The following is a 21,233-nucleotide window of genomic DNA, read 5'->3' as shown; positions in this document are numbered from 1 at the left end:
ATTAACGGGAACCAGATTCAAAGAGAAAAATGGCCGACCTGGATTTATGACAATGTAGCTCTGTTTATTTACTGTGTATTCCCCTTATATCAGATGATTGGCTTACAAATGAATCTAAACCATGAGGCATATTAACTGCATAGAGAACATTGACAATTTAAGAGCACTAATAAAACAGGATTTACGAGAACTCGGCATAAAACTTCCAAAGGGAAAAAAGTTGAAAAAGCAGTCCCAATACACAAAACAACACGCTCAGCAGGTTTCTATATTTTATGTTTAAAAATGCGCTTCACTGCACCATTCTGTTTTAACATATTTTAACCCAGTATAACTCAGCATGCATCATAACATTTAAAAACCTAGTGAACAGTCCAATTTGAACTACAACCTTTTCAGGCTTTTGACTTGCTCAGTTTCTGATAGTCCAAATAATTATGACGTCTTGAAAGGCTATTATATTTTTTTTTCTTTGACGCCTTACATCGATTAAGGCGTCAAAGAAAAAAAAATATAATAGCCTTTCAAGACGTCATAATTATTTGGACTAAGTTTCTGAGTAACTCGATGGGGAGGAGCAAACTTAGGAAATTGATTTCCTGATTTATAACAAAATAATGGATTGTAAGTCATGATCAATTCAATAAACTTCTGATCAATCTGAAAGTTTTTTTGGTAAACCAACTCAAAGACGCTTCTTGTCGCTATTTATCTTCAATCTTCAATCTTTGTCGTGATGACAGAGTAATCTCTCTTGTAAATTATCCTCTCTTGTAAAATAATTATCACAAATGTAGTTTCTCCTTTGTACTTATATATTGTAGGTGGCGCTTTAAAAATATTATAGAATTATTGTATGAAGTGAAATAAATTTAAAAAATGGGTTATTAGGTTATTGAAATGGCATGAAAAATTAAAAATATAAAAAATTTAAAGAAATTTGTATCAAATTATCCACTAAAACGGTTTCTATTTAGTGAGACCTGATGGAGCCGCTAGCTATAATATCATAGATGCCAACCATTACGATTTTTCCGTAGTTTTTCCGATTTTGCGATAAAAACTACGCTATTACAGTCAAAGTCGAATAGTTACGGATTCCCAATCATCGACGTTCAATTTTGTAAAACGCAGATTTTTATCATTACTTTTCCGTCCTGGTCCAGTATTTAGGAAACGCCAATGTAATGCTTCCGGTTTCTCGGGAGTTATCAACCTATTGTTGGGTAACTAACTGACTTCCGAAGAGGCAAACTTGCATTCTATTAAGTAGCTTTCCCCCTTTCTCTACTTCTCCTTGACAAAACAAAAATGTTTGAGTCGAGAACATCTGAACAATAAATGAATGGAATACATACTACAGACAACATGTTAAATGACAAATTTTAGTGTACATCACTTTGCAACCACTCGTCAGTAATTTTTATTGGTAAATGCACGTATTTATGTATGCTCTGTATGTTCCTCCTTTTGCTATGTTTTGAAATTGTGTCTGTCTGAAATCTGGAATGGGTTTTATTGTTTGGCACCAATGTATCCGAAGAGCATGAATTTCATTACGAAATTGCTTGTCTATGGGGATTGAACCCAGGACCAATGTGTTACAAGGCAGCGTGTACACCGACTGAGGTAAATAAGTACTTCCTTAGCTCAACCGCTTACAGCTGAGTAAATATCTTCCACATTTACTGAGAGAAGCTGTTCTAGATACACATCCCCCACATCAAGAGTCATTATACTCTATAATCATGATATCTTTATTTATACATATATATATATATACATTTTGTACATTGTACTTCCCTGGCTAGGTAATTCTTTAACCGTTGGTTTTTATTGTTGGGGAGGGGCAATGTAACCAGAGAGCAGAGCATAAATTTCAATACAAAATTGCTTGTCCCTACCAGGACTCTAACCTGGAACGTCTGTGTTACAAGGTAGTGATTATAACGACTGAGCTTTAGAATACATGTACTTCCTAAGGTCAACTGCTTACAGCTGACTAATTATCTACCACATTTACTAAGGGAAGCAATCCCTTCACACACATACTTATTTTTATAAAAGGTTAATTGATTAATTATAAATGATACTGTAAGTTTATTATACATGTACAAGACAAAGCAGAAATGAAATGTCAATCCATCTTTTTGCAGGAAAATGCTGAAAGTAATGGAGTATTTGAAAATTTACTTGCACAGGTTGCATGTGTCCACATACCAAACTGTGGATATGTGCCAAGGTAAGTTAAAAACCTTGTTATCTGTTGGAATTACATGTACAAGTAAGGATTCATTTTATAATTAAAGGGAAATTCCGCGATTTTTTACTTATCATCTAATTATGTTCATCTTAACATAAAAAACACATTTGCAAAGTTTTAAATTTATATTCCTTCTAATAACGGAGAAAATCAAGTATTTGTAACTTTTTTGGTTGAATTCTCGAGTGGGTCGTGACGTATTAGCCCGATTTATTGAATTCTGGGAAAAAATAAAATCTGTTTAACTCTTATAGCTTATCGACAATATACGTAATTAAAAGCGCACAGCTGACGAATGGTCGAAGTTATAAACCACAATATAAGAATGAACGAAAGTGAATATGCATATATATACCGTTTTGTATTGATTGAATTAAACTCCTATAAAATTATCTCTAGTAAATGTTTTTGAATAAATTTAATTAATTATTGTTGAGATTTTTTTCATAAAATATTTATTGAACATTTTTACTGATATTGAACTGAAAATATTTCAGTTCTATTTACCGTTATTGTTTTGATAATCATTTCAATGCAACTAATGTGTGAGCAGAGTGTGTATATTATTTTGTAAAGGTCACTGTATATTTCTCGGCTTGAGGTCAATTCGTTTACCTTGTAGCTATTCAGCCGCAGGTGTGAGTTCAAGCGTACACAGGTATAAATGTTGTTATTTGGAAAGGATAAATAGAAAGGATTAGAGTATATGCTGTCATGATGTTAATACACTAAGATTAAATACACGATGAGAAGAAAGATACAATAATTAAATTGTGTAAATTAATTGAAAATAAAATTCAGATTCGTAATTCCGAAAGTGTATAAAAATAAAAGGATACACTTTTTGATTACTTTCTTAGCGGCAATTGGCGTAAAGATTCAAATATGAAGCAAAAAATAGTAGTTTTAATCTTTAATAAAAACTAAATGCAATATTACCCAATTTGATATACCATTGTACATCTGTTTGATATCATTGACTTTACCGGAATTTCTTAACTTGTATTCAAATCTGGCTGTGTTTAAATGCTAATAAAACTATTGCAATTTTAAAGTTTTTAATTGACAAAAAAATACAACATACAACATGCATAATTTTTTTTTAGTTTCATTTTAACATTTTATTCTTACATAATTAAATTCATTTGACAATCATTTACACGAACTTTTTGTGAAAAGAATACTAATTGAAATCTAAGCTAAGGCATTATATCTTTTGAGGATTTTTGAGGATTTTTTTTAAAATTCTATGATAATAGTTGTGCAATGTTGAACATGATAGCCGTCATTAATCCAAATAAGTAATACAGTAGTTGTAATAAAAGTTATACTTTAGTCATGCATTACAGATATTGACGAATTTATAATAGTTCGTTCATACATCGTTGTTCATGAAACAATCATTATTAGTATACATGTAAGTTTCCTGACGTATAAGAGCCATTGAGGATGAGCTCCAGAGAAATCAGACTAGTTGCGTTTCGTTCGTTTGTTTGTTGGGAAAGGAGAGGAAATGCAACCGCTTGTACAGATAAACGACAGAATTACCATACAAGCATTTATAGTCAACACAATCAGAAAGAGTTCCCATCGTTAGACGGGGAATATGAAGGCTTCCAAGAATGAACAAGTGACATGTCTAACTCGGAACAGTTAGAGAACAGACTATCGACATCGAACGCTTGTTCTTGATATTTGAAACTGTATGCATATATATACGTATACGTTTATGATATAGTGATGAGTTCTGACAAAAACTAAATTCCTTCATGGTTATATCTTGCCATACGTTTATATTGGTTTGTAAGGTGATTACTCAAAATCGTTATTTGAAAATCCTGTTTGTGAGATGTAGATTCATTTCAATACAGAAATTTCGTCTATATATTTCACAAGTGTATAACACGGAGAAGCTCTGAAGGTTCATTACTCCCATTTTGTTTGGGTGTGAACCATCGATGTTTACAGCAATATCAAGGAATAAGGTGATGATGGTAGAAAGAACTATGGGCGTCATGTGGCAAATATTACATGCATATCGGACAATGAGTTGTCAATCTGTATGAAAAGTTTTCCAATACAACCATATTATTGAGAAGGAATGTTTACATGCTATACTCTCGTACTAGTATTACAGGGTTCTTGTGGCGTTCACCTTAGACACACATCGTTTTAACGATGTTTAAAAAAAGACAGAACCAATTTAATGTCATATTTCCCTATTTTTTAAATATAACTAAAATTCTTTTATCTGACAAGAATATCCCTATTTAGCGAACAAGTAATTTATTCTTTTTTCGGTTATTGAATACCAAGAAAGAAAATAAATCCCGAAATTAATTTGAAACTTTGATACTCAAAAGTTTCCCAGCAAAATATTCACATCCCCTGGGGATAATTAGTGTTCGTCCAGTGGCATATATAACAATTGTGATGACGAATTCCGTCCTTTGTTTGAGAACAATCTTATTGAAATATAAATCTGTGATTTTCCTAGGTCCACAGCTTCAATGAACCAAAGCAAAAGTTATGCATCGACCTGTATTTAAATCAAATTGGTTCTCTTCTTCTTTTGGTATACAACTGTAGTCTATCGACATTCGATGATTACATACTGTTGGCATACGTTGGCTAGTCTATTTACAACACTTTTACCCCTATTTATTCAAAATATATGTTTTTTTCTTATGTTCAATGTATACACGTATATATTTTAAATTGCACTATAGTTCCGTAACTTTATATCCAGTCGTATAAACGAATCGTCGGCAAGTGCGTACATTTTTTTAAATCAATATTTCTGGTCTGTTCCAATCTGTCCTTCACTATTGACAATGACTATATATTACATTTTCCCAAATTCACCCTTGGAAAAAATATTTAAATAGATTTTAATTTCATCAAATCTTATTTTTTGGGTATTATTTATATATTATGAATTATATTCTTTACACCAGAAATGTTATTTATAAACAAGCGTATGAGTTTAGTAATGACAAGTAAGACAGAGTTGTATATTATACATCTGATAGTTCAAAATGGAAAGTTATAAGTTATAAGTTATCAGCCGTGTACACTGATCAATACCTGCAGAAGTGAAACGATGCATGAACTTGCAAGCCCGACAGGAAATCGCTTGAATACCTGGACGTGTCACCTCACACCCCTCACAATACCTTTGGAAGTAATACCTTTAGCCATGCTGGTGATCAGATAAGGGAAGATCAAAATATATTTGAAAAAAGTTTATTACTTTAAAGAATTGTGAACAAATTAGATTTTCGAAAACAATTTTCACGGAACACTTATTTATGATTTCAACTTTGACTTTTCACCTAATTCCAATATCAACAGTTTAAAAACAACAGACCATGGTAATTTAAAAAAAGTAAGAATATTTTCCGTATCAAGTTAGTTAGTCGTATTAAACAACCGTACGATTGACAAGATATCGACACGCAATTACGACTACATCGGTTACTGTAGTTTTGTTTCTTTGTGGTTTATAGACATATCGTTTTTATTCATCGGGAAAGAAGACAAGATGGCGGATCTCGGAGAATTGATACTCTAAATTTAAAATCGATGGTGATCGCTTATCTAGCGGAATAAAACTTTAATATCTATGAATTTGAACATTTTTATACAGAATGAACATAATATCAATTTTTGATTTTTTTGCGAAGTTTCCCTTTAAGAAAGAATACACACCAACATCATCCATTCTGACCTTTATGATCTGTCGGCAGATCTGTCAGCATAGAATATTCATGGTTCCTATATAAAGATAAATAGTTGGAGGTAAAATGTATTAGGTATCCAAGATGCTATATGTGAAGCCCTACATTCAAACTATTTAGTAAATAAAGATTCTGTACATGTGCATAAATGGAATAGACCTATTGCAAAATTTACTTAGATAGCAGGCTTGTAGGTTTAGTATAGACATGATATGTCTACTTTAAAATATGTTAACAGGTACACAAATGTACATGTATGTCAACTCATTTTCGGATAGATTTTTCCTACTGGTCAAAACTTAATGTACATTGTGATTTATTTTAGGGGCTTTCAATTCAAACAACAAATAAACTTAGATTATTTTGTATACATTTACTCCCCATACATGTATATAATAATTGAAAAATTGTACTTTCATATTAGATGAAACAAAATCCCATTTTGCATTGGCTTGAAGGAATAAAACTTAAAAAAAATTGTAAATATTGTTACCTCAAAATTTATTTCTTTTTAATGCATTCACTTTGAACATACTTTGAAAACATTACAAAAGTCGCGAAAGTATTTTTTCAACACCAACCTAAGAATAATACACATCTGTAGTGTTTATGATTGAAAGTTTGCCAATTTCATTTTATTTTCAGATTTTTGGTAGATGCTGCAGAGATAATTAAAAAGAATATTGACCAAGAGGGTTTATTTAGAAAGTCTGGAGCTGTTAGCAGGATAAAGGAACTGAAAGTGTGTATAAGTTTTAAAAAATTCATTAACTTTATCTGCATTATTCAGAAGAAAACATGATGTACACATAGTTTATCATCTTCACCTAGGCAAGGTCTTTGATCTGCCACCTTTATTCACTCTTGGTTGAATAATTTGGGAGTTTCAGATTCATAAAATGCTGATTTCCATTTGTCACAGTTGTAACTGGCTGCATCCAAAAAAAAAATGATTTTAAGAAGAACACATGCAAATAAAAAAATGTGACTGCAGATTCAATGTGCAATTACCCCAAAAACTTTGGAAGATTTATATTTAGTAATATGAAATCAGCAAATTGAAGTTCTTTGAAAAACACTAGACACAGCCAGGGCTTCCAAAAAATATTTGAGCCAGCCGGACATTTTATATCTGATTCCGATTTTAATCCCTAAAAATTAGTCACAAAAGGCAATTATGGTTATCAGATGGCCATCCCAATGATTGACATTAGATTGAAAAAAAAGAAACTATTAAAATGAATTTGATGTCAATTGGCAGTGCATCATTCAAAGTGTGCACATCAGCATGCTCATATCTGTCTTAGAGACTTTAATTGTGCAAAATGACTTTGTCAAAAACTTTACTTTCGTTTTTAAAATTACATTTTCTTAATACCGGATGTTGACTTGACAATGGTAAAAGGTGGACCATAAACGGATACGTAAAATCTGTGTACGTTTACAAAGCATGACTGAGTGAAGAAGCTCTTTCCACGTTATTTCTTCAACAAAATACTTGAAATGAACGTTAGATACAGGTATCAATGATAATTTTAGCATTTTTTAAAGAAATGTAGGATGCATAATTAAATGACTATTTTTCATTTGTTCATTTTAAATTTTTCATCAAATCATGTTTATAAATGTATTTCTAATAATTTTAATCTTTTGGACTATATCAATTAGATACAAACTGCTGAAATGTAAGAAAATGATTTAATTAGACCGATTAATTTATACGATGTCCGGTACTGAAAATAGTTTACCTGTCACATGAACAGGTAGATTTCAGCTGTCCAACAACTAATTAGCCTTGATTAAAATTAGAAAGTATTGAAGTAGGGGGTTGTTTTGATAGTAATTTTAAATCATCATGTCACTTTTATGACCGGAAATGTGTGGATGTTAAAGGCAAAAGGTTGGGTAAAAAAGATCGTAAATTATGTTAAAATGACCGAAAAAGCCTTGAAAACTAAAAAGTATATGACCGTTTCATGTTTTACCCAGCCGAACTTTTACTGGACATTATACAATTGTCCGGAATATATGACTGATTTGGAAGCCCCGGACACAGCCAAATTTTACACCTGCTGTCATTTAAATAAATTAAAAAAAAACTTACAAATCCTCTCACGGTCAAAACAGTGCAGTGCAGTCAAATTGGGAGTGACTTCTACCTGTCTCTAAAGGGTGAAGAGGAGGGACAGGAGATACCATTGGCTAGTGAAGATAGTAAATAATATGGTGTGTCATATAGTTTGTGAATTATCTTCAAGTAAATAAAATACACTTGTACAAGTAGTACCCCTGACTGCCAGTATAGCAGACTTAATAATTAATGTTTTGTTATATTCAATAGGAAAAGATAGAAAAGGGAGAAGATTTGGGTAGTGCTAATATTGTAGATGTGACAGTCCTTATAAAACAGTTCTTCAAAAGCTTGCCAGAACCTCTATTTACTAGCACCTACCATGATGCTTTCATACGGTGTATACAGCTACCCAACAAGGATGATGCTTACAGGGCTTTGTTATTGCTATGTCTTTTACTTCCTGGAGAACACATAAGTACAATACGATATATGATGAGCTTGCTCAAACTTATTTCAGAACACTCTGACAAAAATAAAATGGATGCTACAAATTTATCTGTTGTGTTAGCTCCAAACTTTCTCTATTTGAATAGTAAAAGTGAAAAGATGAACTCTGTGGAGGAGAAACTTCTTCAGTTTCAGACCTCTGTTGTTGAAGTGCTAATTCGTAATGCTGAAGAGATTGGTTTTATATCAGACAGTTTATATGAGCGTACCTTGCTAATGACTGAAGTATTTGGGACAGACGATGAGTTAGATGCTAGCTGTGAAGGTTTAGAGGAATCTCGAGATTGTAAAAAGAAAGAGAAGAAAAGAAAAAGAACTGGATCTTTTACAGGCAAGGGAAATAAAACATTTTCTCGATGCAAAAAAGGTTGGGAAATATTTTTTTGGCATGAAATGCATGAAATTGAAAGTACAACCTTCAGACTTTTTTCCCACATGCATGTGGGTATAGTTCTGCAGAATGGGTATGAATTCTGACAAATGAAGTAACTTAGGGATAACCTTGTTTTAAATCTAATCATTTTCGTCAGTTATTATGTGAACAGTTCTTTTTGGTCTCTAAACATGCTAAAGGGTCATACATGTATATAATAAATGTAGCTAAAGTTTAAAAATTTATATCAATTTTCACTGAGGTAGTCTTGATGCTCTATACACTATTATATGAAACCGTATTTTTGAATACCCACTTATAATTTATGATCAATCTGATGAGATATCTTTGGCTGGTAATATTTATTATAATAATGCAGTACTCCGACTCTACTCAAAAAATTAATATGAATGATCTGAATTAAGTAATAGTATGTGTTCTTCAAGACTGACCAGTTCCTACACTGTACACTGCTTCCCTTGAAAGTTCTTTTAAGCATGTTTCATCATAGTTTTCACAAAAAATCTGCATTTTTACTTCACAACATAGTAACACAAGTGGGATATAGGAGCTGTACCTGTGTGTTCATGTAGTTAATCTGTCTGTTCTTAGCCAACAGGAAATGCTGTCAGAATAGAATTAGTATTTACTATATACAAATTGAGACATTTGATCTCTTTGGATTGCAGATACATATGTTTAATGTTTTCTGATACTTTGAAGTATGAGTTTGGGTTTACTTACAATATAGTGTAGCACTTCAAAACATACAACTTCTTGCTATTATAATTTTGATTTTCATGCCAGATTGCATTAGAGTCTACCTTTTCTATCATAAGAGGAATTTTGTTTTTATGATATTTTCATAAAAGTTTTTGCCAAAGTTCTTGCAGTCAATTTAAGGACACCTCACCATTTTCTCACCAATGAAAAAGTTAATGATTTTTTTTTAAATGACAATAAGCAACAAATCTTCTTTAATTTTTCATTTGGGATAGGATCTATAGTTAAACTGTTCAAATATAAAGACTAAGAACATGAAGAAACGGCCATTAAAATTTCTAATGCTTAGCTTCAAAAGTAAAAAAAAAAGAAATATTAAAAGTCTTCTAAATGGCAGGATTGTATTTTATTTTTCAATGTACTCTGAATAATTAAAGTCATATGTTTATATTTTGAAAATTTAGGTATAGTCAGTACCATAGCCCAAAGTATAACAAAGTGGAGACGGAGCACTGATGGTAAAACTAACAATGTCAGTAACATGAGTCAGGCCAGTAACATCAGTGATTACAGTCATGTCAGTACAAAATGTAACAAGAGCACAGCAGTCCATGAGGATCCACAACCTGTAGATCTTTCAGCAGCAACACCAGTCGTGATGAGGAAACGGAAAGCATCTGGTGATGTGGTAGCTTTCTCTACGTCTAAAAAGTAAGCACATGGACATTGTAACACCTAACATGCCTAAGGTGTGTTTGAATAGATTCTGGGGGGAGATGCATTAAATGATTCAGGCATAAAACTTCCTAGAATTTGACCAGTTATGAAAAATTAATAACAACAAACTATTCACATCTACCATGTATTCACCAATAGCGTCACTTGAAACTAAATTAGTGAAAGCAGCAGGAAATAGTTTTTTTTTTTTCGATTATTACTATTCAGTGGGAATTAATGTCATCTTCTAAATAAAGGCAACAGTAGTATATAATAAATTGATTGAGACAAAACAAATCTGGGTTACAAACTAAAAACGAAGGAAAAACATCGACTACAAGAGGAAATAAGCCAAATCAACCCATGACATAAATATCCAACCTTAGGCCACGGTTTTTTAATTTGTTGGTTTACGGATTTTCTCCATGAAAAAGTCGGGTCAATCGGTCGGGAAAAAAATTTAAAAAATACCTTTCAAGACAGAAAACTGATATGCAAAATAAATATATATTTCACCTTTCTAATATAAATATGTTTGTTATCCTATTTTTCATCATTTCTTAAATTTTAGTTTAATGAAATATTATTGCTCAGTTGTAATAAAAATTGCATGACATTGCCTAATAATTTCCCGTAAAAAAAGGGGGTGCATGGACAAAGACGTAATTAAATTTCATAAAGGAAGACAAATTCACATAGCTCTTAATCAATTCCAGAAAACTTGGTGAATAATGATCTTCAAGAACGAAAACTGATAAAGAAATAAATGTAAAAGCGTGGTAAGAAAATAATTTTCAACACACACGTCAAAAACGTAATAGACTCGTCCACTGGAAAAAACGAGAATATCGGGTTAATCTGTTGTCACGCATTCCAGTTTTTATCCAAATGGACGAATTTTTTTTATTATCTATGAAACAAGAAAATTTTAAATGATCTGTTAATATTCAGTACTTTAACTTGATGTCCTGAACTTCCACCTGTCCACATTTGGACAAGTCTATTTCTATGAGAAGATGCATCTTAATTACGGACTGTTGACAAATAAGAGAAACGAACTTATTGTGTAATTGGTTTTAAACACGGGTTTCGTTCCACAAAAATATTTGTCCAAACGACATGTCAAGGTCATTAATAATTGATTTATCTATTTTTAGAAACGTAAACTGGAAGTTTCATTTTTTCACAACAGAAAGTGTTATCAATTCTGTTAGTGATTAATGCATTTCATTTTATAAAAAAAGGCTAATTTATTTATTTTTCAGGGATAATGCATTTGTTAGGGTCGGCGGGAATGAAAAAGCATGAAAAGTCAATTTTATTTTTATTCTGGAAATAGGCAAAATCAGGTCTGCGGATCCGTAAACCAAAAAATTAAAAAATTCTGGCCTTACATTTATTTAGACACTAATAAAATTAATTTAAAACATAAGGATGCTTATGATTGCAAAGCACATCAAATAGTAGCATTGGTAGATTCTAATTATTCTTACTACATTTCAGTTCTGTAGACACTTTTGTGAACAATTGTTATGTTTGAATGAATGTGATGTCTGCTTGAAGTTTGTCATATTTGTCTGTTATATCCAAATTTATATTGATAGACCTCACTAGCATGACTAGTATATTTCAATCCTTTATCTTGCTTCCATCTTACATACTTGCAGGACAAGATTATTTCTTTATAATATACCTTTTAAAATTTTGAATGGAGTTTCACTGATGAGTCCATGGAGTCATATGTTCAACAAAATGAGCTTATGGTGTACAAAATTATAGGGCAGGGCAGGTATCTTTTCAGAGTTTTTATTTTCTCTTTGTCACTGGAACTCCATTGACCAATTAATTATTAAATATGAGTCTTGATTTAAAGAATTTGGTCTTTCATTGTCCTTTGGTTTTTTTCTGGTTCTTCAAATATTAATGTGATGGATATCTTTAATAGTATTTTTTAAATGCCTGAAGAAAAATATCACACATCTACACATAGAATATCTCTTGAATAAAACAATGCTTTTACACTTTTAAAGAGCTTCTGCTTGCTAATTTTTTCCAAACTACATTGCATCAATAGCTCTGTGTTTTTAAAGATTCTTAAATGCTGTCATTTAAATAAATAAAATTTCCTTATTTAAAATAATGTCCTACATATATTTATATTAAGGTAAATCCTCACTCAAAAATACATTGTATAATTATCAACAAAATTCAAAAAAAAATTCTTTTTGGAAGCCATGTTTTGTTTTATGTATCACCTAAATTTATTTATTGCATATTTGTAGAAAAGCCATTTTACAGAATTTACCCCAAGGCTCAGCTTTACGTAATACACCATTTACACCTGCCACAGCACTCAGAAATATGGGTAAGCAAGAGAGTTCAATTCTTATGTATTTTTAACAAAGGTGTGAATAAAAGTACATAAATATATTTTTATGAAATCTGGACAACAAAGATATGAAAATTATGTATTTTTGTAGAGTTTCCACAATATTGAGTTTCAAATTCATATGATCTCTTTATTGTTCACCCTCAATCACCGCTGAATATGGTACCAATTATGGTAATAGTCTCCAGTTTGGGAATGCAACTCCTCTTACACTATTTGATAGAAAGTTCTCTGGTTTAATTGGTTTGTTGTAATCCATATTGTAAACTTAATTTGATTTGGCTATTTTAAGGTGAATTATGAATCTTTGACCATATTTTTACTATTATACCACAATAACACATTTTGACACACAATTTTACAGTTACAAGGTAGATTTGGTTACATCATAATACTCCTGTTTGAATTACCTAATGAATACTCCTTAGAACCTAAAGAGTTCAAATGAGAGGAGTGGTTTTTTCAAATTGATTAAACATTTTAAACAGGACAGGAAATTTTACTTCTGTGTAACTGAAGTTTGATTTTCAAAACAGTTATTGACCTTTTATGGTAGATTATATTTCAATTAAATAATTTTGTAGAATAAAATTACAACAGCAGAGTGTGTGGTATAATTTGAATTTATTTGCAGATATAAAAAAGGGAAGCCTTGATACTCCTAGTATTGCCTTTAGCAACAGGGCCCAAGTAGCTTTCAGTGCCACACCTTCAACAAATGGAAAGGGATCAAGAAAGAGATTGAATTTGTTTAGTCCAGGCAGTATGAGAAAGAATAAGAAGTGAGAATTATTAAACATTATTATCATTGGTATAGATAGATAAAGAAAGGTACAAGTAGGATTTTGCTGTAATTTGTGATCTATTACTATACATATGCATGAACTCTTGGATTCATTTCTAATAACAACCATTGATTTTAGAGGGAGTTTTGCTGAACTTCGGTATAACTAATACATTTCATTTCACTTTCACTCCTTACTTGTATTATACATTTTGCTTTAATAAATCTTTTGTAACAAACATAAACATCAAATATTGAATGTGTGAAACTGAAGGGTAAATTTTCTTTGGAAAGGTGAGAATAGTGAATGGAAAAATTGATACTAATAATTCAATCTTAGGTGGTGTAATATGTAGAGGTGTTAAAAGTTTGTGTTTAATTGTGTATGACCTGCCTTTGATAGAAAGGCACTTATTATTTGGTCACATTTAAAAGAATGTCTGTTTCTCCACCCCAGGTCTACCCTTTGTAAACAGATCAGGCACACAGGTCTATTTTTTTTAACTGGATGTCATACCAATGTTGGAATTGAAATTAATTATTTCGGGAATAAAAAAGAATCTGATTTTTTTGTGTGGAAAATTACCTTTTGACCTAGGTTGGGGAGGGGAAACAAAGATATTTTTTATTTTGGCCTTGCTATAGCATTTTGCAGACTTTGTCCAATTTTATTTTATTGGATATATTTCATTGACTATCAAATTCAAAAAGGTAATTAATACTCTGATGCTTAATGTGTATACCAATATTTACACTTATATATGTATAATCAGATACTGATTGGATTACTAAGCTCTCTGGTGAGGCTACTAACACCATTAACTATATATTTGTATAATATTCATTGTAGGAATGCTTCTGGTTCTAATATATCTGCTCATAATGCTTTAAAGAAGGGGAAACCAGCTGGTAAAGGTCTATTTAGGAGACTTAGTGGAGGCAAAGGAGACAAGGTATTGTTTTCAACATGTTGAAAGTATTGACTGGGTTATTTTATTTCCATTAGAATAAATTAAGCTTTATATCTTAGGCCTAAAAAAATAGAATGTATGGTTCCAGTTACATCTAAAAAAAATTAGGGTAAGTAGGTCATGTAGGTAGGATTTTTTCTTAATTTTATGTTGTTTTTTTTTTACATTGAGTCTATGGGAGCAATTTTCTGACTTTAACAGTGCTTCATGGAAAATGACAAAACATTATTTTGGGTAGGTAGGGTAACTGGAACAACACATATATATTTATTTGGCCTTATATTCAAATTACAAAAAAATCTTTTGAAACGTTTATCTATTTTATGAATATTGTCAATTGCTATAATTATGCAATATAATTCATTGAAGACTAAACAGGCATTAAGTGTTCATAAGATGAATTACACGAAAGTCACCATATATGTTTAAAGACAGCTTTCATATTGATATTTGTTACTTCTTTAAAAACTGTAAGATAAAAGTTGAACCTTGAAATCAAAGATCTAGAAAATCATTTTATGGACCACTTCTTTTATATTCTTTTATATCTGGTGCATTTGATATAAGACGATTAAGTGATAACTTAAGGTTTGTTCTTTTGCAAACATGATCATCTGGTTGTGACAAGTATTTTAAAATGAATATACAATTATACAGTTACATGTATTAACAAAATTAAAAAGAAAACTGGTAAGAAATTATTAACTAAGTTCAATCAAAATATCAATGTTGCACTCCTCCATAATGGCATTATCAGAAGTATGCAAATCGCATTATCAGGAGCATGCATTATTCAACTGGAACTAGTTTGAGCTGTTTCATTTAAACATTTATGGTACACAGGGAAGTCACTTTTGAAAGTGGGCAAATATAGAATTTCACTAACATTTTCAATGTATTTGTCACCCACCAATAGTTATGATTTCAAAGCCTTCCCTGGGATTAATGTATGTTTTTTTGAACAGCCCTCACAATTAAGCTCAATGAAGACATTAAAGAAAAGGATTAAAGCCATGTACATAGATCAAAGAAGAGCATTGTAAGGCCAAAAAAAAATATATGTCTTTTTCCTGCTGCCAAGGCAAAAAAATAAGGGTCGGTAGGTCAGGATTTTTTTTTTTTTTTTTTTATTATTTTTGCACTCCCGGTCAGATTTGCAGATGGTTAAGTGTCATGTTTGGTTAGGGTCCTGTACTCTAAAATCATTTAATCTCTTTAAAGAAGCTTTAATTGAATAATCCTCCCAGTGCCGACATTTTTTAAACCTTAATTGTAGCACATTTATGCTCGGAGCAGCCATTTTGATTGTTTGGGTATAGTAAAATACGGATCTGGATCCGACCGGAAACAAATTTTTCCGGGCCAGAAACGATTTTTTTTTCCGGAAATGAATAAAAAGATCTAGGGTCGGGGGCTTTGAGTCAGGGTCAGTCGGGAAACAGGAAACAGACATATATTTTTTTTTGGCCTAATTCATAACCTTTATACTGTCATGTTCTATGTTTTTGATTGGGTTTTTTTTTCCAGGTTGAGTCTGAGTTCCCCCAATCTGAACAAGATCAAGTTGGACTTCGTTTAGCCAGTCCAAAATGTACACCACCTTCATCTGAGGAATCTGATGAACCTAACGAACAAGGATCACCTTTACCCGTAATTCTTAATCAGTCAAATTCTTCACTTCCACCCACAGAACAATCTATTATGTCTGTCTGTGATGACCGTAACTCACTTAATGATGGTTTTATTATAGATGAAGATCTTGAAATGTCTCAAAATGATGTGTCACAAATTCGGAGAGATGAACCTAGACACTGTTTGTCAGATACAGCAATCATGTATGCTAATGATTCAACATACAATACTTCATTGTCACGTTCTATGTCGCTGGACGCACAGAAAATTCGCTTAAGAAGAGGTCAACCTAATTCAGTTAAAACTGGTCTGTTACATGGGGAAAAAGAAAATGTTAGGAAATTGAGGAGAAGTTTTGGACTTGATAAATCAGAAATTGGAGAGCCAGTTGCATTACTTATTCCAGACTTGCCACAGATGCACAATGCTAAAGATGTACATTCTAATGGAGAATGTTTAGAAAAGGAGGGAAATCAACAGATAAAAAATAAAAATGAATGTGAGGGATCAGTTAGTATGGAATCAACATGTGAATCTACAGGCTTGCTGGATAAAAAACCAACTGAACAACCTGAAAACTGTGATAGTAATGTGTATGTGACAGACACAGACAATAAAGAGGTCAATACCCAAATCAAATCAGATCAGTTAGATTCAATCAGTCTTAAACCAAAAATACAGAACAGTACTAGCACAGATAGTTTATTAGTTGGACAGGAAGATGCTTTCAACAAATTAGAAAAGAAAACAATAGCACGTACATTGTCAACTGATAGTGGAAAGGGATCAATGTTTGATGTGTCAGAAGTTGGTGAAACGATAGGAAGCACTAGTCCATCAAGTCAGAAAAAAGCCACAGAAGGGACGAAGAACCCAATTAAACATAATTCAGAACAAGATTTAAAGAAGCCATTGAGAGCATTTGTTAGTAGATCTCAAAGTTTGTGTGAGCAACCTAAAAAGGCAATACCAAAAATTACTCCAAACTTACAAATATCTATGGAAACTCACAAACTGTTATCCAGAGCAGGTTATCTGGCTTCTAAAACAACAGCATCAGAAGATGTAATGGTGATGGGTCCTCCCCCTGCTAAAATAAAACAGGCAGAGACAGTGATATCTAAACATGAAAGTATCATGGAGCTACAGACACAGCAGAGGGGAAGAGTGGCTTCTACAGCCAGACAGTTTGATACTGATCATAAGGATGTTGCAGAAAGACACACTTCTCCCTATAGATTCCCTAATTCAACTTCAAGAAAACGAGGGGTGTCACCTATAAGAATTCCAACGATATTTGCCAAGAGTGATGAAGAAGCAGCTAAAATGAAGGATTTGGTCACAGTCACCCAGAAATCTGGGAAAGGGCAGGCCAAGTTACCCATATCCACTCTCTTGTTAAAGCCAACTGAAGATGTTGCTGCCCCTTCTAACTCTGTTTCTGTACCTATTGGGTCAAAACTGAAAAGGAAACCTAGTATCTATTATACAGCTGATCATAGCAGGCTCAATGAATCTTCAATGCTGTTAGAAAAAGTTGCAGAGGATGAAAGTATGGACATTGATGTTTTTGAACCTATTGTCCAGTCGGATAAAGAAAATAAAGATTCTCATTTTAGTGAGTCATTGCAGACCAATGATGTTTATACAGAAATTCTTGGTAATGAGAAGATGGAACATAAAGATGGAATGATTGATAGTGAAAATTTGACGCCATCTAACCCATCTAAGGTGCCTACAATCAAAATGCCACTTGCCACTCCACTAGCCGAGATGGTTGTTTTACGAACTGCTTCTGGAATGACACCTCGTCATGTGATCAAGAAGACTAGATCACCAATCAAACCAGTTAAAAGACTAAGATCTCCCGGGTCACCTTGTAGGAACTCACCAAGAAAGCATTCACCTAGGACAAATAAACATCTTTTAAGTTCTATACCATGTCATTTACAAGAAGAAATGAGTCCACTGTGATCTATGCATGTGATCAGTATATAGTAAAATAGATCATGTTTTTATCTTATATGCCTTTCAGTTATCAAATGGTGCTATTATATGATAATTTGTTTGAAATTACTGTTTGAATTGAATTGCTGATTTGAATTTTTTTATATCAATTTTATCCAGTTTGACTGATATATATTTTAAGACTTGTTTTAATGATTTTATAAATCACAAGATGATAGTTTGAATCTTATGTATATTTTATACCATATTTAAATACTAGCTAATGGAAAGTTTTTGTTGAAGAAATTTTTATTATAGTGTGTTATCTGATAAGTACTTTAATTGCTTACCTTTCTGTCTTATGTTAAGAGCTTGAGCGCTTAGACTATAATGTTTTAAGCCAAGGAACCCAGTTTTCTAATTATATAATAACTTTAGATAAACAAATTTTTGTAAGTTGAAAAGAATGATCTGTTTCTGTAGCTAGATATTTAAGGGTTTTCTTGTTTGGTATAAATTCATATACCATATCCCTTTTTATTCACAGTCATAAGTATAAAAATGAATAGTAATTGCAAGTATTTGCAAATCTACACAACATGGTACTACTACATGTACCTGTATATTGTCTTCTGATAAATAGCATAATTAAAAACAGTAAAACCGTCTTGATTTAAACGAAGTCATAGAGCAACATAAAGGTAAAGAATGTTATTTGCACAAGATGCCATTAATAATGATTGATTAATAATCAGCCATGAAACTAAAAATATAGGTCAAGAGCTTTTGATGACTCTAATTATTAGTTTATGGGAAAGCCCTGAGAAAATTGCATGAATGTGTTTACAAGTTTTTAAATTACATTTTGTACTGAACTGTGATAATTCTACATGTTTATGTAAACTTCAGCTGAGATACTATTGCTTTCTAATATATTTTGTCATTTAGGGAATATGGTATGACTTTTCTAGACACTGTGACTAACAGATTAACATTGTGTATTCTAAGACACTTGTCTTTGGTAAAAGCCTTGAAGGTTGTATGTTGACCTCTTATGTCGTTATTTATTTTGTATTGAGTGGTGGCTGTCTCATTGGCCATTATCCACAATCACCATTTGTTGATATATTTTGTTTCATGCTTGGTGACTGCTGGGTCTAGCCTTTCAACTGAAACAGTTTTTAATGAGGAAAAAAAATGATGGTAGAGTCCATTTTCTCTATTTTAAGCTAGCAATCAAGGCTTATCTTATGATAAAAGAGGAGTATGATTAAACTGGTCTAAACCAAAGACCATTTTATATCATTATAAATGGGTTTTATTCAGCCAAATGTTTTACAGAAATTTGTAATTTTAATTTGTTCTTTTTTTTAAGTTGAATTGGTAAAATATAAATATTGAAAAAGTCATGAACCATGATCACACAGAAAAACTTGTTTGATTTTTTCATGGAAATGCATAGCTCATATAAATATTTATGAATTTTGGGTATGCTTAATAATTCCCAGACACATGTACAGCACTATTAATCTTGTAGTAATTTTTTAAAACATTGAATTGATACCATTTTCAAGATTTACTAAAGAAGATATGGTTTATTTATTTTGAATATATGTAGTCGTAATTCAAAATTTTACATGATTTTATGATACTTCTATTATAGGCCAAAAAAGGCCCCTGACATATGTCTTTATGGAGAATATATCATCTGGTTGTAGTCTATAAAAAGTTGTAATGATGTGACTATTATATATATATTATGATCTTCTTTCTTCTTTCTTTTCTTTTCTCTGTCTTTATATGAAAAATATGTTTTATTGGTACATGAATCTATGAAAAAGTACATTTTGAAAAATGATAGGCAATTATTGGAGATACTATCAGTCCTGCTTTCATGGCTAACTTTGTTGTCATTTTTTTCAGTAACTAGTAGGGCAATAAAAAGTATCATCAAAGATTCACAGTGAGGTTTTTATAAGGATCATCCCAAAAAGACATTAATGTTTCTTGTTTTAGTCATGATATTGAATAGCAACCATTTTTCAGATTACCAATCAGGCTTGTTTGTATTTGTTTCTCTAAACACACATCAGTCTTAAACTTTCTATAGAAATAATGACATGGTCAGCTTTTAAGCATCTGTATTGTACAGTCATAAGGCAGATCTGGTTCAGATTTAAAAGGAAAAAAAATATTATACTTAACTAGAATTAAGGGTTTTATTGTTATCTCAATTATTTATTTTGTAAGTTGTGAGGGGATGGAACTATTTTCCTACAGAAGGTATTTATTGTATTATAATCAAAAGCGATTTAACATTTCAATACTGTGGATTCATTATTATTTGTGGGATACCAAATTTTGTGGGTACAGGTAAACCTTTAATGTCAATGTTGATCAATTCACAATATTATTGGTTTGTATGCAGACTTTGGCCAATACAACGAAATTAAAATGTCCATGAAAATCCAAAATTTCCTCAATCCACTGAAATGTGTACCTAAGATAACTAATGAATCCACAGTATTACTTGATAACATTGTATGATAAGGGTAATAATATCAATGCATAATCATGTCAACCAGATTTGTAAATTAAACAAGAATATATACTCCAGATATTATTATTTTTCTCTTATGAAAGAGTAACCAAAACAACAAAGGAGCTAATAATGGTTGAAGCATGTCAGATTAAAGTTCACATGAGTTTTACTCAATTATGTTTGTGTGGGTAGTATACATGTGTTGGATTTCTGCATACTTTTTCTTGTAAGATTGGATATACAATGTTTAAGTTTTATTGTCGAGTCTGCTGCTTTTGTTGCAGAAAGCTAGACATAGGGATAGTGGTCACGTGGAGGCGTCGTTAAAAAACTACTTGAAAGCTTTTATACCTTAGAAGGCGGAAGAATTGGATCCTACATACTTTGAAAAATAAATGCCTTATGTTATGAAGTTTCTGTCTGTCCTATGTCTATTATCCTTGACCTCATTTTTCAGGGACTTCTTAAAAAAAGTTATGTTAATTTTCTCTTATAATGAGTAATAGAATACAAATATTTAGTATGTGTGTACCTTGCAAGGTCCTGGTGCCTGTCTCACAATTTTCATTTG

General features: G+C 31.7%; 1 protein-coding gene across 2 annotated transcripts; it reads left to right on the top strand.

The window, feature by feature from the left end:
- The first annotated feature begins 7 nt into the window (after nt 1-7).
- Nucleotides 8-20,736, top strand: LOC139516863 (rho GTPase-activating protein 11A-like). Of its 2 annotated transcripts, none has more exons than XM_071307230.1 (9): nt 8-262; nt 2,157-2,242; nt 6,649-6,745; nt 8,345-8,915; nt 10,145-10,391; nt 12,680-12,762; nt 13,421-13,568; nt 14,421-14,523; nt 16,069-20,736. In XM_071307230.1, exons 1-9 carry the CDS (start codon nt 122-124, stop codon nt 18,145-18,147), a joined length of 3,555 nt encoding a protein of 1,184 aa, XP_071163331.1. In that variant the 5' UTR covers nt 8-121; the 3' UTR covers nt 18,148-20,736. The 2 variants fall into 2 exon arrangements, with proteins under 2 accessions (XP_071163331.1, XP_071163330.1); XM_071307229.1 differs by having other exon boundaries at nt 8,345-8,951.
- Nucleotides 20,737-21,233: the final 497 nt, after the last annotated feature.

The sequence above is a fragment of the Mytilus edulis genome, chromosome 3 (genome assembly GCF_963676685.1).
Source record: "Mytilus edulis chromosome 3, xbMytEdul2.2, whole genome shotgun sequence".
NCBI lineage: Eukaryota > Metazoa > Mollusca > Bivalvia > Mytilida > Mytilidae > Mytilus > Mytilus edulis.
Note: the sequence above shows the minus strand (reverse complement) of the source record. Positions and strands in the feature narration are given on the sequence as shown.

Excerpts from the sequence above, each read along its gene's own strand:
- LOC139516863 (XM_071307229.1), top strand. The coding sequence starts at position 122 with ATGAGGCATATTAACTGCATAGAGAACATTGACAATTTAAGAGCACTA. Across the intron at positions 263-2,156 it reads CAAAACAACACGCTCAGCAG|GAAAATGCTGAAAGTAATGG; the intron begins GTTTCTATATTT and ends ATCTTTTTGCAG. Across the intron at positions 6,746-8,344 it reads GCAGGATAAAGGAACTGAAA|GAAAAGATAGAAAAGGGAGA; the intron begins GTGTGTATAAGT and ends TATATTCAATAG.